This window comes from Coturnix japonica, chromosome 23 (assembly GCF_054131305.1).
Source record: "Coturnix japonica strain WE chromosome 23, WE-NBRP24, whole genome shotgun sequence".
NCBI lineage: Eukaryota > Metazoa > Chordata > Aves > Galliformes > Phasianidae > Coturnix > Coturnix japonica.
Genome location: NC_140685.1, coordinates 7,416,611 through 7,444,005, shown reverse-complemented (window position 1 = coordinate 7,444,005; position 27,395 = coordinate 7,416,611). Strand labels below are relative to the sequence as shown.

At 49.7% G+C, this 27,395-nt stretch overlaps 1 protein-coding gene across 2 annotated transcripts; it reads left to right on the top strand.

Moving 5' to 3' along the window:
* The first annotated feature begins 2,040 nt into the window (after window positions 1–2,040).
* On the top strand, window positions 2,041–25,437 carry AXIN2 (axin 2). 2 transcript variants are annotated; one of them, XM_085522545.1, is made up of 11 exons: window positions 2,041–2,288; window positions 3,261–4,169; window positions 9,127–9,267; window positions 13,900–14,002; window positions 15,936–16,076; window positions 16,276–16,772; window positions 16,917–17,096; window positions 17,381–17,611; window positions 18,219–18,314; window positions 19,557–19,724; window positions 23,556–25,437. In XM_085522545.1, the coding sequence occupies exons 2-11, from the start codon at window positions 3,343–3,345 to the stop codon at window positions 23,680–23,682; spliced, it is 2,511 nt and encodes an 836-aa protein (XP_085378671.1). In that variant the 5' UTR covers window positions 2,041–2,288; window positions 3,261–3,342; the 3' UTR covers window positions 23,683–25,437. The 2 variants fall into 2 exon arrangements, with proteins under 2 accessions (XP_085378671.1, XP_085378670.1); XM_085522544.1 differs by having other exon boundaries at window positions 16,914–17,096.
* The last annotated feature ends 1,958 nt before the right edge of the window (window positions 25,438–27,395 follow it).

Below are 27,395 nucleotides of genomic sequence, written 5' to 3'. Positions count from 1 at the left end.
TGACAGTGGGTTAATTTGCAGCGCTATGGCAGCAGATGGGATGCAGAGAGGTTTTTATCCATTGGGTTGTTGCAAGGCGAGTTCAGATCCCAGTCAGGCAGGGATCTGTGCTTTCCTGGGGGTGGCTGTGGCCTGTCCTGGGTGAGGAGCTGCCCCTACCATGGTGAGGGGCAAGGGATGGGGAGAAAGGATTGCACTGCATGGTTCAGTGGCATCTGTCATAGTGGCACATCCACACTTGGCACCACCAGAAGCAAAACTACCAGCAATGTTGATTGTTTGTAACTGCTTGTTGGTCCCAGAGATGGCTTTCGTTGCTTGGTCTTACAGGACTTGTGCAGATAGTTGCTTTCCTTGTCCGGTGGCAGACATTCCCAGGCCTGAAAAATATGTAATTGGGAGCAATAACTAATTCACTGATGTGTTATTTCATGTTAGCAGCCCAGGTTGGTTGGACCATGCATCCATAACCTGCACAGGGCCACCTCCTCACTGCTGTGTGTGTCTCTGCTCTCTCAGCCATCCCAGAGCTGTTGAAATCACAGCTTTGAAGGATGCCACGTGCTGGGTTAGGGATGCTGTGAATCAGTTGTGTTGTCAGCAGTGTGCAAAGAGAAGGTGGTTTGGGATAGGGGCACCAGTGGGGTCAGTGCCACCCCCCTCCCAGCCCCATGGGCAATCTATAGGTGTGGGCTCATTTTCCAAAGCTTTTTCCCCCAGCAAAAAGGGGGATGGTGGGTGCTGAGCCCAGCCACACACCTGGGTATGGGGTGCCCACGGCATGGGCTGGCACTGCAATGCAGAAGTGCTGCAAGAATGGGGCTTTACCCCCAAATATTTATTCATCAGTATGGGAGAGAGAATCAGGGCCTCACAGAGGACTTGCAATCTCAGAACCAGTGATGATTATCATGAAAACTAATCAGGGCTCAACATTAAAGGCCACAGCATCCCGTCCTCACAGCTTGGCCACAAGCTTGTGAGCCCTGCAGTGCAAACATGGGGCACACGGTGCTCCCTTGGTTATGGCAGCAGGGAAATGGGGCTGCAGGGCAGTGATGGGGCTGCAGGGAGGACCCCACGTCCAGCCCAGAGCAGGGCAGGAGGCACAGGACAGGTTTAGTGGCCGTTCCCTAATTAAAACCTTTCGCATGAAGTTAAAAACAACTCCATTCCGTGCCTGTTTAATATTTAACAGATGGGACCGAAAGGCGGGGGGGGGGGTTAAAGATGTGAACACAACCGCAGAGTTTTGCTGATGTGCCACCTCTATCACACAGTCAGATATGGTTTAATCAGGATGCAAAGCAAAAACACGCCTTTGGATCATTTATTAAGGAAATATATATATAAAAATATATGTATTAATAATTAAAAAACAAACAAACAAACAACTGTATTGGACCCGCCCCCATTTTCTCCCGGAGAAGAAAAACTTTCCGCTGAGTTTCCGTACCCTCCGACCCCCCCCCCCATTAGTGCAGGGTGAATGTGGGGGGGGGTCGCGGAGGGCTCCGGTCCCTTTAAGGCGGCGGCGGAGCTCGGTGATCCCTCCCGGGGGCGGCGGCTGCGGCTCTGCGCTTTGATAAGGTCCTGGCAACTCTGTATCCACTCCGGGATGCCGGGAGGAGAGGGGGGGGAGTGGAAACACAACCAAAATCTTCTCCCCTCAGAATAGAATTGCTTTATTTTTCCACCCGAACGGTTTAATATCCGAGTGCTGAAGGCTCGCCACGCAACAGGGGTGCCCGGGGGAGGGGGGGTGGGTGGGTGCACCGAGCGATGCAGGCCGTGCTTCTCTTTTCTTTCCTATTTATGATTTTTTTTTCTCCTTTATCCTTGTTTTTTGGTTATTTTTCCTCCCCTATCTTTGAGTACCTCCCTTTCAGGACCGCTCTGCCGGCCCCGCTTTGATGCGCCCAGCGCTGGCGGGGAGAGCCCGGGGCTGGAGGGGGGGGACCCAGCGAGGGAGGGAGGGAGGGAGGGAGGGATGGAGGGAGGCGGCGGGGCGGAGCCAAAGCTTTTGTATTTAAAATAAATAAAATAAATATCCAGGGGAGGGTGAGGAGGGAGGTGCGGATCGCAGTGGGCTCCTTCCCTCGCAGTCCACCCCCCCACCCCCCTTCCACCTTCCCCCCTCGATGCTCTCCGATGCGGTTACACCGCCGGGGAGAAGAGGAGGAGGAGGAGGAGGAGGAGGAGGAGGAGGAGGAAGGCGCGGGGCAGCCCTGCGCGCTGCCGGCGGAGAGCGGCGGGGCCGCGGGCGAGCAGCAGCTCCGGGCACCGCGGTGAGTGGCAGCGGAGATTGGGGAGGGGGCAGCGGCTGCTCTCCCCTCGGGTTTATGTTATATCCGTGGGCACGCGGATGGATGATGATGATGATGATGATGGTGATGGTTTTAATTCTCGCTATTGGCGCTGTGCGGGTGCGGCCGGAGCTGAGCGCGGCCCGAAGTCGCTCCGGACTTTTCTTCCCCCTCCTTCCCTCTCTCCCTCCCTCCGTGCCCGCTCGGGCTCCGCTCTCTCCTCCCAAAGCCGTCGCCATTTCTGCAGCAGGTTTTTATTTATTAGCGCTGTTATTTCGCACTCTCGATCCAGCTCGGCCCGCGGGGGTCGGCGCCGCCCGGGGCTGCTCCCCCTGTGTCCCCCCTTTTTCCCCCCTCCTCCGGCTCTTCGCTATTTATTCCCCTCTTCCCGATGGCTCCGGCCCGGGATGCCCCGCTGCTCCCAGGTACGGCCATTGCTCCTTTCCCCCCCCCCCCCCCTTTTTTTTTTGCCTTAAATTCCCAATTTTAATCTATTTCGGGGGCTCTGCCCCTCTCTCGGACCCCACGCAAACTGCCCCAAAGCCCCCTATCCCCCCACCCCTCCATTCCTCTCTGGGATTACCCCCATGGGTTTATCCGTGGGGGGGGGTCCCCGAGCCCCGATGGGGGGGTCGCTTAAAGTACGCGTGGAGTTGAGCGGAGCGCCGCGTTCAGGTCGGGCTGCGGGGAGCACCGCGCTGCCCTGCTTCCCTTTCTCTCCTCTCTCTCTCTCTCTCTCTCTCTTTTTTTTTTTTGTGAATGCGAAGAGTTGAAAAGCCTGTTTACTTTTTGCCTTTGATGTCGGGAGGATCTGGTTTTGATTAGATCAATACTCCTTTTTTCTCCCCCCCCCCGCCCCCACCCCCCTTCTACCCCTCCCACTCTCCCCCCCCCCCTCCTCCTCCCCCCCTCTTTTTTTTTTTTCCCTTTTTTTTTTTTTTTCCCCTTTCCCAGAGAGGAGCCTCCCAGGATCCCCCGCTGACTCGAACGAGCGGCTCTCAGCTCCCGGAGCCTCTCGCAGCCCCGCTCCGGAGCCATGAGCAGCGCTGTGCTTCTCGCCCACCTCCCGGACCCCGGCAGCAGCTTCAGGGAGGATGCGCCCCGACCCCCGGTACCGGGGGAGGAGGGAGAGGCACCGCCATGCCCGCAGCCTCACAGCTCTTTTCTAGTCAAAAGCCAAAGCTTCTCGGCCATGCCGGTACCCGCTGCCCCGAGGAGGAATGAGAACGGGTTGGGGGAACCGGAGGGCAGCGCGTCCCCCGATTCCCCGTTGGCTCGCTGGACCAAATCCCTGCACTCCTTGTTGGGAGATCAAGATGGTGCCTATCTCTTTCGGACCTTCTTGGAAAGGGAAAAATGCGTGGATACTTTAGACTTCTGGTTTGCCTGCAATGGCTTCAGGCAGATGGACCTTAAGGATACCAAAACTTCGAGAGTAGCCAAAGCTATCTACAAAAGGTACATCGAGAACAACAGCATCGTCTCCAAGCAGCTCAAGCCTGCTACCAAGACCTACATAAGGGATAGCATCAAGAAGCAGCAGATAGATTCCATCATGTTTGATCAGGCACAGACTGAGATCCAGACTGTGATGGAGGAAAATGCGTACCAGATGTTTTTAACTTCTGATATATACCTCGAATACGTACGGAGCGGAGGAGAGAACCCCGCTTACATGAGCAGCAACGGGCTGGGGAGCTTAAAAGTTGTGTGTGGCTACCTGCCGACCTTGAACGAGGAGGAGGAATGGAGCTGCGCCGACTTCAAAAGCAAAATGCTGCCTTCGGTGGTTGGGCTGTCCAGCAAAACGCTGAGGGTTACAGCGAGCGTCAGAGCCACCGAGACATTGGAGAATGGGTACAGGTAAGGGGAGCTGGGATATGGGCTGTGCTGGGACATGGGGCTGCATGTGGGGGGGGTGGGAGGTGGTGGGGCAGGGTGGAATTTGGGGGGCGTTGGCTGGTTGGTTTGGTTTCTTTCTTGCTCCTTTTGCTGAGGGAAAACAAGAGGGCTGTGCTCTTTGGCCCCATTGGCTCTTTGAGTTCTTATAGATCAAAAACTTCATAGCAACTATGTCCTCCGGACACGCGTTAATTATTGGTTCGACTTTCAAACCTATTAAGCGCGGTAGTGGAGAGGATCATAGAGGCACATGAATAATGTAACCTGCCAGCTCCCCGACTTCCCCATCATCAGCCAGGGCTGAACTCTGCTGGTTATGTGGGAAGCAATTGTGTGGTCATGGAGCAGGAAACATACGAGCTCATTACATCCAACTCGCAGAGAATCTTCTTGTTTTGGCTGTTTGTGTGATACGGAGCCTCTCTCTCGTTGTGTTGTGGTTGGCATCGTCAACCATTTGGGATGGCTTTGGGCCAGTGTATACAGAGGGGTACTTGATTTTAAGTAGTTAAGGTCATAGGGGCAGCCCAGGTGTAGGGGAATAGCACACCTGGGTGCTGTCTTGCTGCATGGTCCAGGTTGGGCTCAGGCTGTGGTTTGTTGGCATTGAGGGGACGTGGCCTGTGTTGGGGGTGGCAGAGCCCTTGGCTGGGGGCACTGTGCCCACCGACCCCTCCGGTGTGTTGGTGATGGAGAGGAGAGGGACAGCCCTCTGTGAGCAAAGAGGGATGGGAAGGAGGCTCTGATGAGCGAATGATGAGTTGTATAATCCCCTGAAAATGTATTCTTTCCTCTCCCCACCCTTGCTGTAAGTGTGGCTCGTTGAATCAGGGTTGAGAGGAGAGGGCTCTGCTGGCAGACGTGCGCTGTTGTCTGCAGGATGGGGAGTTTGGGTTTAGCTCTGGTAAGTGCCTGACATCTCGGTTAGGGGAATTTAGAGTGCTGGCTGTGATTCATGGACATCAAAGGGCACGGCAGCTCAGCGGGGAGGCTGTGCTGAGCGCTCCTCCTGCCCTGCACTGAGCTGCCTGATGTGGGGCTGTGTGGTGCCTTGACAGCCCTTGGGGCTCAGCCTCCTGCTTGTTGTGGGGTGATGTGGTTTGATATCACCATAGAGGTGATGGCCACCAGAGCGGTGCAGGATTGATGGAGGGGGGGGGATAGAATGCATCTCATCCTGCTGTGTTTCTGCTGTGTTTCTGCCTGGGGTGGGAGCTCTGGTTGGCAGCTGTGTGCAGGACTTGATGTTTAGGGGCTCCTCATCTCATGTCTCAGTGTTGTTGGCTGAGAGTCTGCTGTTCTCCAGAGCCTGCTGTGACCTGCTGCCCTCTGCTTGCTTTCCAGGAGAGGATGTTGGGTGCTTTCATCTTGCAGGCTTTGTTGGTGTTTGGGGCTGGGAGGGCTCAGTGTGGTGTCCTATCAGAGCTGCAGGCCCTGCTGAAGCCCACATGCTCCAGCCAGGTCCACCAGAGCTCTCATACAGCTGTGGCTGCTTCCCTGATTAGCACTTGTGGGCTGTTTTCTTTCTTTTTCCCTTCTTTTTGTTGGTCCCTGGATGGATGCAGCTTGCTCCTCATGTGTCAGATTTGCCTTCCTAGGATGTTAGGTGGTGTGCTGTGCTTTGATCACCTCCTGTTGAATTTCCAGGAGCTTTTGCTCACTATGGGGCCAAGAGATCTCAGTGCAAAGGGATGGAGGTCAAACTGTGATGCTTCTTGGTCCCTCCCTGAGCTGCCCATTTGCAGAGCCACGTGTGTGTGTATATGTGTGTGTTTTAAGAACATGTGGATGGGTTATCTCTCATCACTCAGCATTTAGGAAGGCGCTCAGGATTGGAGCTGAAGCTCCCACAAAGTCTTTCCTGGTGAGTGGCCAAACCACACCTCCCTCCTCATACGTGCAATGGAATCAAAGAATCCCTGCCCTGTATCCAGCATGCTATGGTTTGGAAGTGCTGTGCGGGCTCTTCCCACTTGCTTCAATGGGACTATAAGAGCAGAATGAAGTGTGGGGCTGAGTGCACCTGATTCAGGATTTAGGGACAGGAGGCAGCTGGAAATCAATCCCAAGGCACAGAGTCATGGCCATGGCATGCAGTGGGAAGTGTGTGGCTGAGCCTTCATCCCCAGCATCAGTCCTGCTGAGTGTGCTGGACCTGGCCCCACCATCCAGGAATCCCAGCCATTATTTATATGCCCTTCTTATATGAGCTGCTCTCCTCTCCTGCCTTGGCAGTGCCACTGAAGTGTTGTTGGGTGCAGGGTGGGTTCATCTGCCTCCCATTAGCCCTGCACTCATCGGCAGTGCTGGCTCCGAGGCTTCCTGCCCTTTGAACGCCGCGCCGGTGGAGCTGTTGTGTGCGGAGTTATTGGAACTGAGTTTGGCTTCAATTATCAAAGTAAATGATGCCATTGTAAAGCTGCGCTCCGAGCGGTGCTCTACAATTAGAGCATGGAGGCCGTGATTAACATAGTTTTCTTAATATTTTTCTATTTCCTTCTAAAAAAGCGTATTTTTTTTCCACCCCCGTGTTTGTGCCGTTTCTCTTTTTGCCTTGAAACTTGTGAGCGCCCCATGATGTTTGTCCCAAGAAAGCACTTAATGAGGCTCAGTTCTGCCTTCAAAATGCTCCTGGCAGATTTTCTTTGCTCTCTGTATATACATCTGTGGTTTGAAGTGCCGGAACACTTCTTATTTTGAAGAAGCAGAGTTTGGCAATAAAAAAAAAGCCCACATTGAAATAGCCCTCAGATAGTAGGGGATGCAACCGGGAGCTCCTGCAATCATGATGGCCCTGAACTCTGATACACCTGTGGCCTAACGTGGCACAGGGAGAGCTGCACGCTGTGTGTCGTTGCATCCAGATATGAATAGCCTGAGAAACATCAGACGTTCTCCTTGAAGCTCCTTGGGGGCTTTTCATCAGTGAGGTTTTGGTAGGGGAAGCAACGCTGCAGGCTGACACTGATGGGGGGAAGAGGAGTGAGTTCTGGCCACTTTCTCTAATTATATCTTTCCGAATGCTGTTTGGACACACCTCCTCACCCTGCGCTGTGTTCATACGCAACTGCTGCCTCCGCCCCCCAGCAGGGAGAGCACAGGAATGTGGCCCTCCTGGGGCAGCTGGGGAGGGCTGTGCTGGACCCTAGTGCATCCCATTCCATGTTACTTAAGGAGCATCCCATCCCAATCCAGGACCCTGGAGCAGCCCGCCCTGCTGAGCCCTGTGGTCCTTGTGTGCGCTCTCAAGACCTGCGATGGTTTCAAATCACTGTTAGGAAAGAGCTGCATCCCTTGCTCAATCCCCTGGAAGCCCACCAAGGACCCATGCAGTGTCACAGGGACTTCACATCCCTCTGAATCAGAGCAGGAGGCTGCATGCGTTTAGCAAACTCCTTTGTAGTAGTAGTGGGATAACTTTGCTTTCACCCACATGTGGAATTAATTTATCTTTGAAGATTTAACTTCTTTCCTGTGGCATTCCTCGCTATCTCATTTTTTTTTTTTTTGCAGCTATATGTTTTCTAACATCTTGATCTCCCCATCAGTGGTGCCTTGGCCTCCCTTGGAAAGGAATGCAGCCCTGGCTGGGCTGAGTACCTGCAGCAGCCCCAGCCCTGCACCTCATACCAGAGAGGCCCAGCTTCTCCCCCTCCTTTATTTTTTTCCTCTTCTTTCTTCTTTTTTTCATTTCCTTTTTTATTTTAACTTCTTTTTCTTCTGCTTTGTTTTTAACCCAAGCTCTGTAAAAGCCCCCGTTTCCCCCCATGCTGCAAGGGAGGGGTGCACAGCAGTGGGGCAGCTGCTGCCCCCTATTAGGGCCGCTCTGTTGCATCCCACCACTTCCCCCAGAGCCCTGCCGTGGGGGTGGGGAGCTTGAAAGCCCATTAAAAAACCTGCCGAGCCTGCTGGCACATTCCTTAGGCCCCCAAGTCCTGGGTAAGTGGCCCTAATTATTAAAATCAGCAGTCCTTATCAGATGACAAGGCCCTTTGCTTTGATATACAAACGCAGAAGCTTAACAACCCCATCTTCCATCTCAGGGGAACAAAATGTGCACCTTAACACGAAGCTTTCAAACCTCCCTGCATAATCCCCTTATCGCCTGCCAAGATAGGGGATTGATCCCAGCTGAGTTGGAGGTTTCCTGCTCAGTGACCCCATCGTAGCTCCCGGCATTGCCCACGGATGGGTGGTGGTGATGGGCTCAGCCATCCTGGCCAAGCTCAGGGTTTGCTTCTTTGGTTGAAGCTGTTCCTTTCCATGTGCAACCTGCAGCTGCTTCTGCCCTCATACCGACCTCATGCCTCCCTCCTACCTCATCCAGCCCTAAGCACAAGAAATCCCGTGTTGTTTGGTGAGGAGGTTCACCCTAAAAATGGGCCTTTGTGGTGCCAGGAAGATGGCACCTCTCTTGGGGTGCAGCCGTGATGCGTGGGGGTCCTGATTAGCAGTTCTCTTGTTTCAAATACACAGATAGCATAACTTCTCCCAAAGGAGCCTTACCTCCTCTGTTCAGAGTAGGTTTAAGCATTTATGAGCTGGTCCTCAGTAGGGCTCAAGCTATGAACTTCTTGATCCAGTGCTTGTTGATGGCAGAGCTCCTGCTGGCTTTGGCAGCACAGCACCAGGCTCTTAGGACCAAGGTTCCAAAGGTATCAAAATGCCCTGGGACATCTCCTGGGGTTTTCTGAGCTGTGTATCCTGTGCCAATAGCCACATCTTTAACACTGGGCTGTGGGTGCTTTTGAATAGCATATGCTGGTTGTTCCCTTGCTCCTGGCAGGGAGCTGTTGTAAGCAATGGGTGCTTGGTGCTTCTCAAGGGATGCCATATGGAGAGTGCTGGTGTTAAGCTCACGTGCTGTCCTCCAGCCCAAGCCTGGCTGATAACTGGGTTCTTATTTGCCTGTCTCTAGGTCCTTCAAGAGGAATGATCCTGTTAACCCCTACCATGTGAGTTCTGGCTATGTCTTTGCCCCAGCAACCAGCGCAAACGATAGTGAAATATCCAGTGATGCCCTGACGGATGACTCCATGTCAATGACAGACAGCAGTGTGTAAGTATCTTATGCTGGCCTGGTCTTTTTTGGGGTGCACCATCTCTAAATGGGCTGTACTGATGCACTGTAGGTAATTGTGGGTCCAGCCAGACCCAGAGGGCAGCCAGGCCTGGTGGCCTCGTTCTTTGTGCCGTTGCCGTAGGTATCGGATGGAAGGAGGTGATGAACCCCTCTGCAGCTGAACAAACGTGTTTTCCCCTATGCTTATAGCACTGCCTGACTAACCCAAGGAGCAATCTCCCTGTGCCTTTTGTCTTAAGGCCAGGCTTCCTTAACTAGTTATCAGTCATCAAAGAGGAGGAGATTACTTCCTGTAGGAAGCACTTTCTGTAATTAAGGTTCATCGGTAATGTCAGTATGTACATTAATAGGGCCAGTGACCTGAAGGGGCAAATAGCTGCTCAGCTGGTGTGGCTGGGGCAGCCTTCAAAGAACCTTTTGAACAGAGCTGCTTGGATCAGGTCTGAGTGTGTTGGGAGCAGAGGGAAGGGATGGTTTTGTGTCAGGATCTGTTTTTCTCCTCCTTAGTGTGCAGAGTTTCAGTGTTCTCCCACAGTTTTCCTTCCCCAGCAGAGGAGGAATGGTGTTTTTGTGTCTGGACGTGGGGAAGTCAGTAGGACTCGCATAGTGCTCTTAGGGACCCCTCTCTTCAACTGGGGAGAAGGCAGACGTTGTTGTTTGTGTTCCTTGATCTTCACTTTAGTACAAGTCCTCCCGAAACGCAGCCTGTCAGATAACAGTGCTGTGTTCCAGGTCTGCATCCCAGAACTGAACCTTCCCCCTGTGCCTATGGGATGTGGCATTGAATCCCGTGTGCTCCTCAGAGAGCTTTGCATGCTGGTTGTATTTTTAATCGACAGCGCTGCGTGATGATGCGCAATGGAAAACAGGATTTACCAAAAATCCTTGATGCGTAAACAAAAGCTTTTTATTTAGCTTTTTTTCGTCGTTGTTGTTGTTGTTTTCTTAGTGCACAAGTGTGTTTTGAACTGATATTACGGGAAAAAAAATAGTTTGTTGTCCCACCAGATTCCCTTATTGAACAATATTGGCATTAAATAAAAGAGCTGAATCATAGGGTGACTTCTTTATTTCTTCTTACTGGCTCTGGTTGTATGTGATCATGTGTCAACAGAGCATTCATTGGGTTAGTCATTTCTGGACCAGTGTAGGGTCACTTGGGATTCACAGGGCTAGGATTATACCCTCTCTTCACAGCAATGCCAATTGTAGGCCTTATACAGATGAGAGCACTGAGTGAGAAATAAAGTGCATGGTGGATGAAAGGCTTAACTGAATCGCTTTCAGCCCATTGTTAGTCCAGGGGAGCTTAGCGGGGATAAGAGGGTAGCAGCCCGCTTTGAAATTTCCTTGAACAAGTGAATAGGAGCTCCCCATAAAGCAGCGCATGAAAGGAGCCTGCCTGTTTTTTCCTGCCGTAACAATGGCCAGTGCAGGCTGTGAGAGTTTGGGGAAGCTTGGCTGATTAAACTGCCCGCAGCTCCAGGTTGGGGGGCGGCTGGGGGCAGGACATGGGGCTTGGAGCTCGTATCTGCTGCACTGCTGCTTGGTCTGGGGATGGTGCTGGTTGCATGGTGGAGGTGGGAGCTGTGAGTTGGTGCTTGAGGCTGAAGTTAAGGCTGATGGACAAGTTCCTTTATGGAGAATTGGCCGCCACCAGGTTGGCAGGAGGAGCTTTGGGGTGAGCCTGTCCCAGCACCGACTGAGCCCTGCAGTGCTGTGCTATGCTGGGAGCTCTGCTGAGCCTCAACGGGGGCCCTGGTTTTGTTCTGTGTCATCAGTGCGAATGCAAATGAGTTCTTTTGGCTCATATTGGTATCAAGTGGAGAGGAAAAACTTGTTCTGGAAAAGTCTGTCAGGTTTACCCAAATAAATCTCAACCTGAACTGCACTGGATTTAAGAGAGGTCTCCCAGCAGCTCACAGGCGGCCTTGGTGCTCTGTGCTGGGTGTCAGGGAGCAGCCTGTGTGTGTTTTGTAATGGCCACAAAGCATCATGCAAATTTCTATTTCCATTTCTTGATTGGTGGGGGGAGAGGAAAGGGGATTTTTATTTTATTATTTTTTATTTGCTTATATCTTATTTATGGATTTACTTTGGACACAGGGGAATGCTGCTGAGCAAACTTCAAATATTACCTTATCTTACAAACCAGGCTTTTGATGTTGGCAAGATCAGAGGCTTGTTTCAGAGCCTTTGCCAAATGAAGATGGGAGTGAATGCATATGCGCATGAGTCTGATATTTCAAAGCAGCAGTAAAACTACATTCAGGTTAGGTCAGGCACATCTGAGTCAAAAGGCTAAGATAATTGGCTCAGCTTAAATAGCAGCTGACTGGGTAGAAGACTTCAAGCTAGTGTTTCCCCCAGAAACAGATTGGCCTAGCCCCAGCCTGGTTAGCTGAGATGTTTATAATTAAACTCTACTATTTAGTGCCTAAACCCTGCAGCTCTTCAGCCTACAGCTTTTAATGGCCAAGAAAGTGAGTGCAACAGTTCGCTGCTGAGGTGCAGGGAGAGGTTGCATGGAGCAGAGCACTTTCTCTCTCAGGTTGACCCTAAGTCTGCAATCTGTGCAGGAACCCCTGGCCAAGCACTTCATTTTCATTTTAAAGGCTCTTTCTCCTCATCATGACTGGGGTCTATTTTGGCGCTGGGGGTTTATACCCCACAGTATCTCCTGCTGTACTGAGCCTGGCTCCAGCTCCATCCATCTGTCCCTGCTGCAGGGGGTGACCACGCTTTGTTCAGCTCTTCCTCCCTCCTCACCTGGCGTTGTCCATTTTCCCCCAGTCACACTGGCTATAAGAGTCCCTCCTCATTCTCCAGGCTGCCTTTCCTATGCTGTGCTGCTGCCTTCTCATCACAGTGAAATACCTTTTCTTTTTCTTTTTTTTTTTCTTTATTTAGTTCTTCACTTTGTTACAAGTTGTAAAAACTCTTCTGACAAGGCAGGGCTGTAAAAGCAGGGAGCAGGAGGGTTGGTTTGAGCTCTTGGGTCAGCTTCTGCAGGACATTGCTTTTCCTCTTCCTTTTCAAGCCACGTCACCCGGCGTGGATGCGAGGACAACATAAGTCAGTTGCTCCTGTTCCGTTTCTTGTCCTGGGGCATCCCATTGGGCAGGGATGGTCCCAAAGCATGGGGACACCCTACAGGGATGGCTGATGGCTGCAGTATTAGGCTGGGGTCAGCATCTCCCTTGCAGGCTGGAGCGAGGTGGGAGCTACTCACACCCTCTGGTCATGTCCTTGGGTTGCTATTGCTGAGCATAAACCTTGTGCTCCCTCCCTGCTCCTCCCCATCTGGCCTCTTGGACAACTGCTGATAGAGCACACCTCCTCTTCCATTGATTGTTAACAGGATTTGGCCTTTACCTATGGGTGCACACATGGCTTGTGTGCATGCTGATATCACTACCTACCTTTAGAACGTCTGTTTCACTCCTTCCTAAAGTGATGCTCTTCCCTAAGGGACCTATGTGTCAGTTGGCTGCAGTGAGCAGATGTCTCTCTGAACATGCAGATGATTTGTCCTTTGCTCAAGATTTGCTCTCTCAGTCTTCCCCTCAGCCTTATGCAGGTACTTCAGGTGTCCTTCAGGACACTTGGGGGCCAGCAGTGGTGACCATGGATCACTGCTTCCCTGCAAAGCACTCTGCAGCCCCGTGTTGTGCAATGGGGACAGTGAGCTTCTATATGTCATACACCTCCATGGGCTGCATCTGGAAGAGGCTGATGATTACCTTGAGGCACTGGGGACTGTTATATATTTTTCCAAGTTTATGGGGATGGATGAAATTACTCCTCCACTTCACTCTGGGTTTTGCAACTTAGTTTTGCTCATTTAAAGTCACTTATTATTAATAGTGACTGAAAACTTGGCTCTGGTCCTCCCAGAGGATGGAGCAGTGCACTTCAAACCATGAGCAGGAGGTGACATGGGTGACACTGTGCCATCTCGGCTTTCTTGGAGCTGTTTTCTCTGCTCAGGAGATGAATAAGGTGTGGGGGCAGATAGATGAAAAGGGCTGAACCAGAGATCAAAGATTCTCAGTAAGTCTGAGAGAAGGGGTGGAATTGGACATTCAGGACTTCCAGGCATGCTCTTCCTGTTGTCCCCGCTCTCTATGGAAGGCCCTTTAATTCCAACTGGGGTAACTTTTTGCATGGCCAGGTGAGAACACCCCACATAGTCTTGAGCCAGCCATGTAGTGTGCTGTTGTCACCAGGTCTCTTCTCTTGGGCTCCTGGCAAGGGACTGGCATGGCCAATGGGGACAGCAAGGTGTCTCAGTAGTAAAGCTAATGGGATCTTCTGGGCGTCTTCTCACATAGAGTTCCCTTCAGCTTGCTTTCTATCTTTTACTTAATTACCTCTCATCCATGTGGATGGTGATGGGCCTCTCCCAAGCCAACAGATGTTGGAGGCTTATCCTGGCTCCAGGTGGCATCCAGAGTGCTCAGGATGTTTGAGAACACGGGCTTGCAGCATGCCTGGGTTATTTTGGAGGTGATGGAGAACTGGTCTGGTTAGAGCTGCGTGTGGCTGATCTGTGCCTCCCTCTGGATGGGGAGCCCCAGCTGACGGTGACCTCTTTTCCATGTGCAGAGATGGGATCCCCCCGTACAGAATTGGGAGCAAGAAGCAGCTCCAGAGAGAAATGCATCGCAGTGTTAAGGCCAACGGTCAAGTTTCTCTACCTCATTTTCCGGTAAGTTCAGGTGGGAACTGCAGGGTTTGGGTTGGAGTCAGGATATGTGGGGAGGATGGAGCAGGGGAGAAGTGATTCCATCCTTACACAGTGCCTGAAGAGAAGCTGTTGGGTGCCAAGTGGGAGCCACGTCCTCTGAGCATCCTTGCAGAAACCCACATAGTCACGTCTGGTCCTTCCTTGAAAGCCAAGTGCTCATTAGGGCTCATTGACGACCCTGAATTTGGCATCTTGGTTTAATTCAAGCAAGGATGTTCAGGTTAGGTCCAGCAGAACCTTCTTCGGCTGCAGGTGCAGCAGCCAGGCACCACCTTGACACCCCTGTGCTGCACGCACATCATTACCTCATGCACATCATTACCCTCAGCTTTCAAAGCCCACTGTCTGTGTGCTGGCAGGAAACAGGATCTCCCAAAAGAGAAACATTTGCAGCAAATATGTGCCCCCCCAGAACTCTCGCTGCTTTACTTTGAGGGGATCCAGTTTGTGGAGTAGCCTTGCTCTCAAAAATTAACTCACCGACTTAATTCTGTTGACTTGCAGACTCCTGATTCCTGCAGTGAATAAACTGTTTACACAGACAAGTATAAACTCATCTTGTCTTGAGATTAATATGCTAAAATTCCTCTTTCTGCTGTCTTAAGCAGCAAGAAATCATAGATGATGTTTCTGGTGGAGGGGGGGGGAGGTGGTTTATGTGGTTTTTCTTTTTGGTATTTTTTTTCCCTTCCTCCATAAAGAAAGTTCTATAGCCTGAGCTTGTAAATTAGATTATTTTGTCCCAGGGCGTGCAAATCGACTTTCTCTGTAAGGCAGTGCTTTGATCAGGGACTGAATAGAGCCAGCTTGTGTAAGAGTGACAATTTCCAGCAGAGTGGCCTTTTTCTACCCTCACATCATTTCTGGAGCTAAGTGGTTGCCGGAGAGAGGCCCCACCTCATCTGGTGGTTAGGATGTGAAAGAGTTGGCAGTTCAGCTTTCTGCTTTCAAAAGGGGAGGGGGGGGGAGAGTGAAAGTGGGGGTGAGGGGGTAGTGGAGTGGGGCTGCATGGGGGTGGCAGGAAGGAGGGCAGAGTCAGGTGGGTGCTTTTTTTTTCCTCCCTTTTTTTTTGTCCACCCTTCACCCCCCCCCCCCAATTTGTGTCTGCCATGTTTGCTTCTTTTGGCAGAAATTCTCGTTTTGCCTTTTTATATTCTGCACTTGATTTGGAGATGTTCCCTTTTTCCCTTGATAGATCTGCTTGAGGCAGCCAAGCTCAGCAGTGTAGCACCGCTAGCCTGCAGCAGCTTTCTTCATTTTCTGTACAAAGAGATGGAGAGGGGGGGGAAGAGATCTAGGACACTGTTGAGACAACACTACCTCAAAGGTGCCCAGTGTGTAGCCAGGAAATAAATTACCAGCACTTCTCTGATCTGCAACCGTTTGACTTTCTTTTTTTTTTTTCCTTTCCCTTTTTCTCCCCCATCTTATTTTTTCTAATTTCCAACTCCTTTCTGTTTATACTCACTTTATTCCTTGAGTTAAAGTCTCTCCCTCCCACCTCAGAGGTTTTTCTTTTTTTTTTTTTCTTTTTCTTTTTTTGCCTTTTTTTTTTTTTTTTTTCTTTTTTGATGTTTGACAACAGTCTTTGAAGATTTTCTACTTCAGAGTAGCTACTGATGGGCTGGTTGTACTACAGAGAGAACAAGCGGGGTTCCTCAGAGTGCGACCAACTGCTCCTGCCGAAGGCAAACGCTGGTGGGGAGGATGTCACTCCATGAGGCCACAGCACTAGCTCATAAAAATCCAGAGCAGACCATGCCTGGTTGCGGTCGTCTTTTCATCCAAACATGGAGACACAACAAGCGTAGCGGGGCCGGCGATGCTGCTCCAGCTAAGCGCCCTGCACTGCCTGCTAAACATGCCTTGTGCCTTCTGTCCCTGCTCCTTGTAGAGGACCCACCGCCTTCCCAAGGAGATGACCCCGGTGGAGCCGGCTGCCTTTGCTGCGGAGCTCATTTCCCGGCTGGAGAAGCTGAAGCAGGAGCAAGAAACCATGGACTGCCTGGAGGAGAGGCTGCAGCAGATCAAGGAGGTAGGAGGAGGATTAGCCCTGCCGGGGCTGGGCAGAGCACGCTGCTGGGCTGGGGGGGCACAGGGGCTGCGTACTGCCCATGCTGAGGGCTAAGAGTACAGGGAAGAATGTGAGTCTTGTATCGGGTGAGCCGTGGGGGCACACCCTCACCAGCTGCCCATCTCTTTGCATCTGTTTCTTACCCCTGTTTTCCTTCCAGGATGAGGAGAAGGAGGGCTTGGAGCTCCCCATCAGCCTGCAGAGCAGTCGGGAGATGGTGAACCCCCAGCACCAGCAGCACCCGCTCTCACTCCTGCCATCTGGCAGCTATGAGGAGGACCCCCAGGCCATCCTGGATGAGCACCTCTCCCGTGTGCTGAAGACCCCTGGCTGCCAGTCGCCTGGCATGGGCCGGCACAGCCCCCGCGCCCGCTCCCCCGACCACCTGCTGGGGGGTAAGCTGCAGCCCAGCACAGCCTCACCAGCCACCTGCGCCCTCCTGGGTAAGGGATTTATCACCAAGCAGACCACCAAGCACGTCCACCACCACTACATCCACCATCACGCCGTGCCCAAGACGAAGGAGCAGATCGAGGTGGAGGCAGCGCAGCGGGTGCAGTGCTGCTGCCCGGCAGGCAGTGACTACTACTGCTTCTCCAAGTGCAAAGGCCACCTGAAGGGCACTGACCCACCTCTCCCTCCACTGGAGCCCTTTGGGTAAGCCATGAGCTTTTCTACATTGCACCCACCCAAACCCATCAGCTTGCTACAATGGGGCTGTGTGAGGCTGGGTGGAGGGGACAGCACAGGGGACTAATTGCAGGCTAATGGTGGGCTCTGTCCCCTTCTCGCCATCAGCAGGACAGGCACGCTGACCAAGAGGCTGGGCCGAGGAGTGGAGAGCATTGCCCTGCTGCCTGGGGATGGAGGGCTGCCCGGCCCCAGCGGGGTGCAGCTACCTGGCGGCGAGGCAGACCGGGCACAGAACGTCTGGCAGTGGATGCTGGAGAGCGAGAGACAAAATAAGCACAAGCCCCATAGGTAAATACGCAGCTGTCTACAGCAATATCGCTCCCGGTAAATATTTATATATTACATGGGCTGTCTATTTTTACAATCGCTAAAAACAAATGAGACTCTTTGGTCCTCCGGTTTAATATAAAAGCTGTTCCGCAGAACCAGAAAAACCACAAAAATGTCATGTTTTTGGCAATAAACCTCCTTTCATGTTATGACAGACTTTTGAGAGGGAGCGAGCAGAATAGGAGCTGCTATTAAAGTCATATTTTCCAGCTTTTCTAACCCGACTTCCTCCCCTCCCCAAGCACACAAAGCACAAAGAAGGCCTACAGCTCCGACTTCGCCAAGGGGGCCCCCAGCGAGCGCCCCGGCCGCCACCACCCCTGGGGGCCCAGCAGCCACCAGCGTGGGGCACAGCCCGCCCACCCCTTCATCCAAGACCCTGCCATGCCCCCGCTCACCCCACCCAACACCCTCGCCCAGTTGGAGGAAGCGTGCCGTCGGCTCGCTGAAGTCTCCAAGCCTCAGAAGCAACGGTAAGGATGGTGGGAGGGATGGGGAGTTCTGGCTGGGCTCTGTGCTGGGATGTGGGAGCTGTGTGGGTTTGCCTCAACCAGGGCTGGTTGCTGGGTGTTGGGTTGTGCTCTTCTTCACCCAAGTGGAGCTGAGGGCTGGTAGGGCTGTAGCAGGCATGGATGGCATCTTCTTCCCGTTGTAGGTAGAGGTCCAGGTCAGGAACGGGGCCGGATCATAGGGCTGCATGATGGCACAGCTTGGCCAGGCTCCAGGGATGAGCCTCCTTATTCCAGCCCCACCCTACCCCAGTACAAGTAGTTTGAATCATAGGGTATTACTTCCAGTCTTTTGATGGCTGTAATTCACCCATTTTTCCTCTGGGATGGACTCCAGCTACGTACCAAGTGGAGAATTGGGGCTGGTTATCATTCATTTGGGCATGGAACGATCATTAGCCCAGAGCATTTTTAATTCTTCCCTTGATTGTTTGCAACATGCACAGGTTGATACAAACAGCAACTTCAAGATTTCAATTAGGAAGATAGTCTTTCAACAATTTTAATACATATATATATATCTTTTTTTTCTTTTCCTTCTCTTTCCCCATATGTTCCCCTCCAACTTCAGATGTTCAACCTCAAATCAGCAGAGGGATCGAAACCACTCCACTGCTGTACAGGGGGGAAGCACCCCTTTTTGCAATGCAAGTCTAACGACAGAAGAGTGAGTATTGCACGCGTGTAAGAGGATTGGGAAATATGCATGTATAGTAATAATTATATTTTCATTAAATAGATTGTGCTTTGAAAAAAAAACAGGAAATTTTTATATCTGAAGTTTGGTCTTTTCAACATTCTTCTTGAAGGAAGAACAAAACATTTTCAAATCTTGTCTCTGGCTCTTTTTAACTTGCATTCCTGTAAAGTGGACAAAGATTGGATTAGTCTAATTACAGGATGGTTCTTTTAGCAAGAAATCTGCTACAGAGAGGTCTAAAATGGCCTAAATAATTAAAGTTTTCTTTCTTACCCTCTTCATCTTAAGCAATGAGTAATGTTTGAAGTCCAGACTGAGCCACCTGACTAGAGCCTTTCATTTTTAATTGGTTGACCTTAAGTCCACCAGCTGTCTTTGCTAGCAGCTTTTTTTTTCTGAAGCCACTCTACAAAGACTTAGAACAAATTAGGAAGACTAAATTACTGTGGACTAACACTTTGTGACCTTTTGACATGCCAAGTGTACATTGCCTCAGAAGCAGTTGTAGATTTGGCTGCATGGCATTCACCAGAGCGTTGCCATTTTGCTGCGCAATATTGTTTTAATTATTCCTTAAGAAGTGTTCCTTATTTCAAATGACAAGATGCAGCTGATTTTATCCTTGCTGCTGGCAGGTGAAAATAAGCTCACCTGTGTTCCTCAGGTAGACAGGGTTGGCAGCGATTTGGCTCTGTTAGCTGCTGTTGGCTGCAGGTAGTTCTGTGCATTAGGAGGAGGCTTGTCAGATGCTTAGTATGAAGGCAGATTGATTGTTAATGAAACTCAGATATGTTCGATGCTCTGGTCTGGGAAGTGGGGTCAGCCCTGTGCATGCTCACCCGGCCATCAGCCCTGCTGCCTGGTTGTTCTAGCAAGTTCTTCCCCTCCATCCCTCTGTTCTCACACCCAGCAAATGGGGCTGAGCCTCCACTGCCCAGATGCACCCCGAGGCTGGCCGCTTTGTGATGCTGATATTTCCACCATCAAAGGCGACCAGGAGCTGCTGTCAGAACCCAGCATCCCACAGGGCTAAGTGCTGTGCAAACACAGCATGACAAATTCACCTCGAGTGCAGGAATATCTGACTTGCAGGTCACACCCACTGTAATTCTGACCAGTGCTACGTGTAGACTGAGCGCGGTGAAACTGCCTCTTCTCAGATGGAAAAATAGAGTTTTTGTGTGTTGTGTTTTTGTTCTTGTTCCACAGTCACAAAGAGCCAAAGAAACTCCCGGTTGTTCACACCTCTCAGTCTAGTGAGTTGGTCGTCACCTATTTTTTTTGTGGAGAAGAAATTCCCTACAGGAGGATGTTAAAGGCCCAGAGCCTGACACTTGGGCACTTTAAAGAACAGCTGAGCAAAAAGGGAAATTATAGGTAAGAATCTTTGCAATTTGTTTGTTCTTTCGTGTACTGAAATGAGACAAAAGGATCAGCAGATCTTTTTGTAGATGATCTACCCACAATGATACTGGGGATAGAGCAGTGGGCACAGTGCCATCTCTGCCCCACCAGCTCCTGGTGGTTGTTTGAACAGTGTTGCCATAAATCCAATAGGTGCAAGGCTGGGATGCTGCATGGGAGTGGGCATGTAGCTGAGGTGTAGGCTTCAGCTCTTGAAAAGCTTTTTCACTTTGTTAGGGGGCAAAAAAACTCTACCTTATAGGGAAAAATCCATCAGTGATACCAGGTTCCTCCTCGTACCAGCAACCCCCATGTGTCTGGTTGCCAGGGCCCAGTTTAGCCAGTTTGCTGCTTCCTGGCTATTCCTGTTCCCATGGCTGTGTCTTTGTTGGCTGCTTTTGCTGCACTCTCCCAGTGGATTCGGGTGCGAGTGGGATCATCTGTCTGCCACTTCTCCTTCAGGCTGAGCAGGGGGGAAAGGTCCAGCTTGAAGGATTGCATTTGCACTGAATTTGGCACTTCTTCAAAGAGCCAGGCAGCCTGCCCTGTAACTGGCAGCCTCCCATTTAACTTCCAAATGGTCATTTTGTTTTGTTAAGAGGACTTTCCAGCTGGTGCACCATAGCTGGCTTGTCTCTAGCATTGGAAATTCCACCTATGTGGATCAGAACTCACCCCAGGGAGCTCTCGGGCTGAGGGATGCTGAGCCAGGGTCTGTCTCTGGATGCCACCCAGTGGGGCTGGGGCTGAAATATTGCCAGTCCTGCCCAAAAACCATCTTTGCAGCCCGCCCAGCTGCCATCAGATGGCAGCAACCTGCAAGTACACCCAACCTGGATACCCTCCAGGAGAGCTGCTGGTGTTACTTTCACCCTTGTGCCATTTTTCAGCTTGCAGAGCCTCTCCTGGCCCACCACGCACCTCCTCACACTGCAAATACAGGTGCAGCCCCAGAGCCCAGTTGCAGCCCAGTTTCCTGAGTCTCGCTGTGATTTGCTGCTGCTCTATTCTCCAGCCCTACCCCCCCCCCCCAAGAAAAGTCCTTTTTTTTTTAATGTTTGCTTTCTGTAGCAATTTTTGTGCGATGACTGAGTGCTGGAGTAAGATACTGGAACCTCTGTGGCCTGAAAGCCCCTCCAGGTGCAATTATTTGTGCCTTGTCAGACTGTAATTACTTTAGAAAATGTTTTTAAGTGACTGACAAGGATGAAACAATGTTTTGCTTAGATCTCACCCCTTTACACCTGGGTAAAGACAATACTGAAATTTATAAAAGGAACTTGGGTACGTGCCCAGTATTTTATCTCGCACAGACACAAGGTGAAACTAATTACACAAATGTGTGTACCTCCAGGGAATCATTTTGATCTAAGCTTTGACTTTTGGCTGGACTTTGAGTGAAACTGCGGGTGACCTTCAGGGAAGAAGGCCGCAGTGCCCGGAGTGGCGTGTGTGTTACGGGAGGCACTAACTAGGCCGCTTTGGTCACATCTGGCATTGATTTCTTTTTAAGGCACATTTAATAAGCATGTCTTTGAAGCCTTTGCCTTTCATTTAATGCACAAAGACATGCATAAATGCTCGACTCTCCAAATTCTTTATTGATTGAATCAGTTTGCTGAGGCGGGTACCTCAGGCCCTGCTCCTCCCTGCATTGAGGCCTGTGTCCACTGGCCATGGGGCAGCCCCACAGCCCTTGCTGCTTTGCTCCCCTCAGCCCCAAAAATGAAGGCATTAAGCAGCAATTGAATGCTGATGGCGTTAACAAAAAACAAACATACACACACACACAAAAACTGGGTGGTGTCGGGTAATCTTAACGTGGCAGAGGTTCAAAACAGAGCAGTAACGCCAGGCCTGCTCAGCTCTATTGGTACCAGATGTCCAAAAAGGAGGGGAGGGGAAAAAAAAAAAGAGCAAAGCTTGCCACATAAAATATGTTTCAATGGAAAGCCCATTTCTGAGCAAATAAGAGCTGAGCGCCTTGTTTGAAGATGGTGTGGGGGAGGATTTTGCTTTGCCTCCTCTTCTTTTTTTTTCTTTAATTTTTTTTTCTTCCTTTTCTCTGTGAAATAAGGTTGTAATTATGTAAAAGGTCACAGCATGTTTTCTCCAATAAAAATGATGTAAACACAGGCAGCGTTTGGGCAGGGGGAGGAAGTTATTGGGAAGAGCGGCTGTTATCTGCAGAGGGGCGGAGAAGGGGAGAGGAAAGAGAAAGTTCTTTGTAATTCATTCAGACTTTCCCTGTTTTGGGTTTTGTTTCAAGCATGCTGGCCTGGGGAATTGTGCCCTTGACCTGTGGCGTTAACGGGGTGGGAGCTGTGCCATGGCCGGCAGCAAGCACAGCCTGTGGAGGAGCTCATATAAGATGTTTTCCTTGCTGAACCATTAAGGACACAACATGTTGTCAGTTTGGCTTGGGATGACTTGACTAATATAAACCCTAAACATGCCTTGACTAAATGGAGCTGCTTCAAAAAGCCAGCCTGTAGCCCCCTACCAAAGCAACTTTAATATATCCTAGAAATAGATGGATTTGAAAGCCGGCATTGCTGATGGGTTTTAAAAATGCATCATACAACCATCACTACGTCACACACTCAGATTACAGGAGCATGCCTTGGCTTTTCAGTTTGGGTAGTAAAAGGAAGCTTGATTTCCTCTCCTTTTTTTTTGCAAAACCCTTCTTACACCCAGCAACCATCCGCCACCCTCAGGCGCTGGCTTATTTTTTGGTGATCCATCTGATGGAGGTTTTTCCATTTCTGGGGATGAGATGGCAAAGCCCTTTTCCAGGGAGCAGGCATGGCTGAGGAGGTACACGGTGGCAGACGGACAGGCTCCCTAAATGCTACCCCTCTGAATGGAAGCCCTTCATTTCTGCATATGCAATTAAGCAGCCTTAGAAGGAAGAAAGCTAGAAACGGGATAAAAGGAACCTTTAATCAAGAAGCTGAACGGTCTAATTCAGGATAATAGAGGGGTCCTTACTGTTTGACACAGGAGGGGTGGGGGTACTTTTTGTCTCTGGGAGCATTGGTTTCATGATCTAACGACCCAGAGCAAAAGAGAAGGAATGCAGGACACTGCTACTTGACCTTCCAGTGTCACATCTTACAGGCTAGACCGGGGTTGCTCTTTGCATGTGACCGCTATGAAGCGTCAGAAAGCAAATACAGTCGTTTCAGTCATTTAAAATGGAGATGGGAATTAGGCATTTTGTTGCTTCTAATGGGAAGCTCCCGGTTTTGCTGTAGAAGTACCACAGAGTTTCAGCTTCTGCATTGCAGGAAGCTGGGAAGGCTTTCCTTTAATCCGTCTGTATGCCTAAAAAGCCTCTCCTTTTAATAACAGTTGCTAATTTTAATGTTGGGCCTCCGCTTTGAAACAAGAAAACACATGAAAGAAAGAAGGTGGGGAGAGAGGGGAACCTTAAGAACTCTTCGCTTTGAAATTGTATTTATTTATTCTTTCAAATAAGATATTTGACCAGAAATCACTGCGCTTTCTAATTTTCTTTACTGCTGAGGATATCCCCTGCCAACACGTGTGGGTTACTCACAGTGCTGAAGAAGCTGTTGTGTCTTTTCCTTCCATCCCATTGCCATCCCCTCTGCTTGGCCCTGCGGTGCCAGTGGTGCTTTCATATGGAACCAGCTCCAGGCTTTTCCTGGCTGTGCTGGGAGCTGGAGTAGCGTCCTAGAAGGGAGAGATTGGAAATATTGTGGTTTAAAGAACTGCCAAAGCATCCTTTAGTTTACCTTTTGATTTTTAACTGTGTTCTAATTCTCCTCACCACAGATACTACTTCAAAAAGGCAAGCGACGAGTTTGACTGCGGTGCAGTGTTTGAAGAGATCTGGGAAGACGAAACAATTCTGCCCATGTACGAAGGAAGGATTCTTGGGAAAGTAGAAAGGATCGATTGATGGCATCTGTGTTTCTTGAGAAAATTTAAGCTAGGAAAAAAAGGAAAAGTCTTTGGACACACGACAGTAGTGATGACAAGGAAAAAAAAGGAAACAAAAAAGCTCTGAAGGAAAGTTTTGAACCAATGAAGAAAAAAAAAAGTGAAGTCTATGAAGACTTTGCTGAATTAGCCTTAGAGGAAAAAATGGCATTTATTATTCATGAGTTGGGTACTGAGATGATAAAAAAAAAAAACAAAAACCCGAACTATTTATTAAAAACATGACCACTGTTGGCTATTGGAGATGCAGACCATGTTTGAGAGACTTCCATACATAATATATGATTTCCCGGGGATTCGAAATCTATGGACTAAGAGAAACTATGTATAGCTTACCTTAACAGTAATCCTTATTGATATTTATTGAACAGTCTGTTTTCCCTTAAGTCCAGTTTTTGGATATGCTGCTTTATCAATGGAGAAGAGAGGGGCTGGGAAGTGGTGTGATGGGAGGAAGGATGATTTTATTTTTGTATATTGTTCCCACTATCTGAAGCTTAGGAGTGTGGCCAGGAGCTCATTCATGATTTTCTTTAGTTTAACCTTTATTTTTTGAAGAGGGAGGAGGGAAAGAACGACATCGTGCCCAGCATTTCTCCAAGTGAAAGAGAAAACTTTAGAGAAAGTAATAATAATAATAATAATAATAAAACCCGATATTAAAAATACTGTCCTACCGTTCATCTTGAGACCAGTGCATTTGAACGTATGCTGCTCTGATTGGAAATAAAGGTCTTTAGCGTTCAATCCGTTAGCTGCAATGTAACGACGGCAACGCCAACCTGCTGTTTTCTCCATGGATTTCCGAGGTGTGAGGTTTTTTGCTGTGCTGCTGTTAGGGTTGAGGGTTCAGCGTGGTGTTCAGTGCCTGCGTTGAGGTGAGCTGGAGCAAAACGCGATTGCGGGAGGGCTGTAAAGGAGCCATCCAGTTTCCATTGTCATACAAAGCGCACCTAAAGGACACGGCACAGAAACCAGGTTAGAAACCCACTTGTATTCCACATAGCTAATTTTTTTAGCCATTCTTGTTAGCACAACTTACTTACATTCAAACGACATGGACCTGTGATGGGGCGTATTTACAGATGGTTGTGGAGCTTGTGATTTGTAGCATGGGTGGGGGGGTTGGGTGTTTGTTTTTTGTTTGGCCTTACCCTCACAGTGACCATTGGAGCCAATGGGAGGTGCCAGCAGAGCTCCCTGCAGCCCTTTGCAAAGCTTTGAGCGCGTGTGCAAGGACACGGCGGCCCTTTCCCAAGACCTTGCATTTCTACAGTTGGGTTTTGTGTTGATTAAGTTAATCTGTGCATTCTGTTTGCCATTGCTACCTTGTGCAAGTCTGTATATATTGTAGAAAATGTACGGTGAATATATTAATACACTATCTCTAGTGTTGTTTAAATTTAATCAGTACAGTACCTGTGCCTGCATGGTGTTACTAGGCCATGCGTCGCCCTATATTCAGGGTTCAAGCTTTCCCTTGTTTGTTTAAGGGGTTTATGTATAAATATATTTTATGCCTTTTATTACAAGTCCTGTACTCATGACTTTTGCCATGGCATTTTGTTCTACTTATACTGTAAATTATGCATTATAAAGAGTTTCATTTAAAAAAAAAAAAAAGAAAACAAACAAAAAACAAAAATACTTGGTACAATAATTATTGTAATTAAGAGATGTAGCCTTTATTAAAATTTTATATTTTTCAAATTAATATCGTCTGCCTTTTTTTTCCTCCCTCCCATCCTCCCAACTTCTGCTGTCTGAAAAGGTTCTTTCTCACCTTATAGTAGCTGGAAACAGTAGCGGATTTCAGCCTTGCTTGCCATCCATGCCCTGCTTGGTCAGGAGCTATTCCTGTTGGGAAGCACTGCAGTTCAGGTAGGGATGACAAAGGCTGAAGCTGTGTTGAGCGCAGTGGTTAAATCACCTGCAGCTCGCCCAGGTAGCTGGGACACAAATTCAGTCTGGCTGGTGGAGGAGATAGGGCTGATAGAAGATAAGGACTTGGGTTGCAGAAGCCAGACGTGTCCCCATCCCTGGAGGTGTTCCAGAGCCACAGAGATGTGGCACTGAGGGATGTGGGCAGCGGGCACGGTTGGGGAGGGATGAGGTTGGACTTGAGACCTTGGAGGCCCTTTTCAGCCCAGAATGATTCTCTGACTCTAAGCTGTGGGCACCAGAGCTGGCTCTGCTGGTAGCTGCGCACCCGTCCTCATGCTGGTCTTTATGGTACAAAACCTATTTTATAGATGAATGACCTTAATTTGTTGCTGAGGGAAGCTGCCCATACCAGGGTTGGATTTGTCTCCCAGCTGTTGCCCAGACCTTCCCCATCTCCAGCAAGTAACCCTGGGAAAGCAATTGTGGAAAGGCTTTTGGTCTGTCATGTTGGTAACCAAAGCCAGCCTCTTTTCTTTTGCTAGACCAATGGCACCGACTACTTTTTTTCCCCTTTTTCCTCCACCCTATTTTTACTGTGAGGTTTTAAATTATCTGGGTTATTTTGTGTGTATGAGAAGACTTCATTTAAAACATCAGTAAAACTTCTATCAAAGGGCTCAACTTCACACCGAGTACACAGAGCCTGGAACTGAATCCCACAGCTAAAGGAAGCTGCAGGCAGTTTTACACATTTAAATGGACGGTGCCTTGTTTTAAAAACCATCTGAAGTTCATGGGGTTCGTCTTAATTGATAAGCTGGACATAACGGATGGGTGTAGGGAGACTTCAGCAACATAAGGGAAGAAAGATTTTTTTCCTCTCTCTCTCTTTCTTTTAGTCTGCCATCAAAGGTGGGGAACTTAGCACTACATCGTAGTATTATTTTTCTTCTGCTATTAAAATGAATCACACTGTGCCTAATTCTTCTTGGGAAGATGAATGTGTTCGAGGCAGCTTGAAGCCATTCAGCGCCTCACAAGCCTTTGCATCTTTCTATCAATGTTCCAAAATACTCACCTCTGTTGTTTCTTTTTTTTTTGGATGTCTGTAGAAACAAAATATAAAATGGCTTCAAATACATGGCAGGCTGTTTAGCAGAGATGAAAGGGTATTTGAATAGTCTTTTAAAAATGAATGAAAAGTGAACACTCTCTTCTGTTTCAATTATAAGTGGGACATGGAGATCGTTAGATGCAACCTTAAAATGTGACACTCGGAAAATGTTCCGCTACCTTCAGCGCTTCAGAGACGTTTTGTTTCTCAGCCTGACGCGGGATGAGGCCCCTGATCCGGGCCTGTCTTGTCGGCGTTGTGCTGCGAAGGCAGCGTGGGAAAGTTGTGTGGTTACAACTCTAAAAGCCTAACTCGAATGGCTTTAATGGCACAGAGCAAGCAGCACTCTTGTTCAACCCCAGCTGCAGCAATGGGGAGCAGCAGCAGGGATGGGACAGGCAGCAATAATAGGGGAGGGGTTCCTCTGCCAGGCCAGTTCTGCTAACACCCAGTGCCACAAGGTCTGCAGCCCCAGCCCAACACCATGGATAGCATCCCAAGCACACATCAGCCCTCTCTGTAACCTCACGGTGCTTTCCTGCATGCTGGTTGCTCAGACAGCAAAGCAAAGTCCCCCAGAACAATGACAAAACCCCCCATCCCTCCCTTCATGAACATAAATTAGACCACAGGTTGGAGCAGAGCCAGCACTGGGGATGAAGGGTGCCTTGCAC

Bases quoted from the DNA above. Each gene is read 5' to 3' on its own strand.
- AXIN2 (XM_085522544.1), top strand. From the start codon at position 3,343: ATGAGCAGCGCTGTGCTTCTCGCCCACCTCCCGGACCCCGGCAGCAGC. The intron at 18,315-19,556 runs GTGAGTATTGCA...CTTGTTCCACAG, and splicing joins GCAAGTCTAACGACAGAAGA to TCACAAAGAGCCAAAGAAAC. The intron at 19,725-23,555 runs GTAAGAATCTTT...TCCTCACCACAG, and splicing joins AGCAAAAAGGGAAATTATAG to ATACTACTTCAAAAAGGCAA.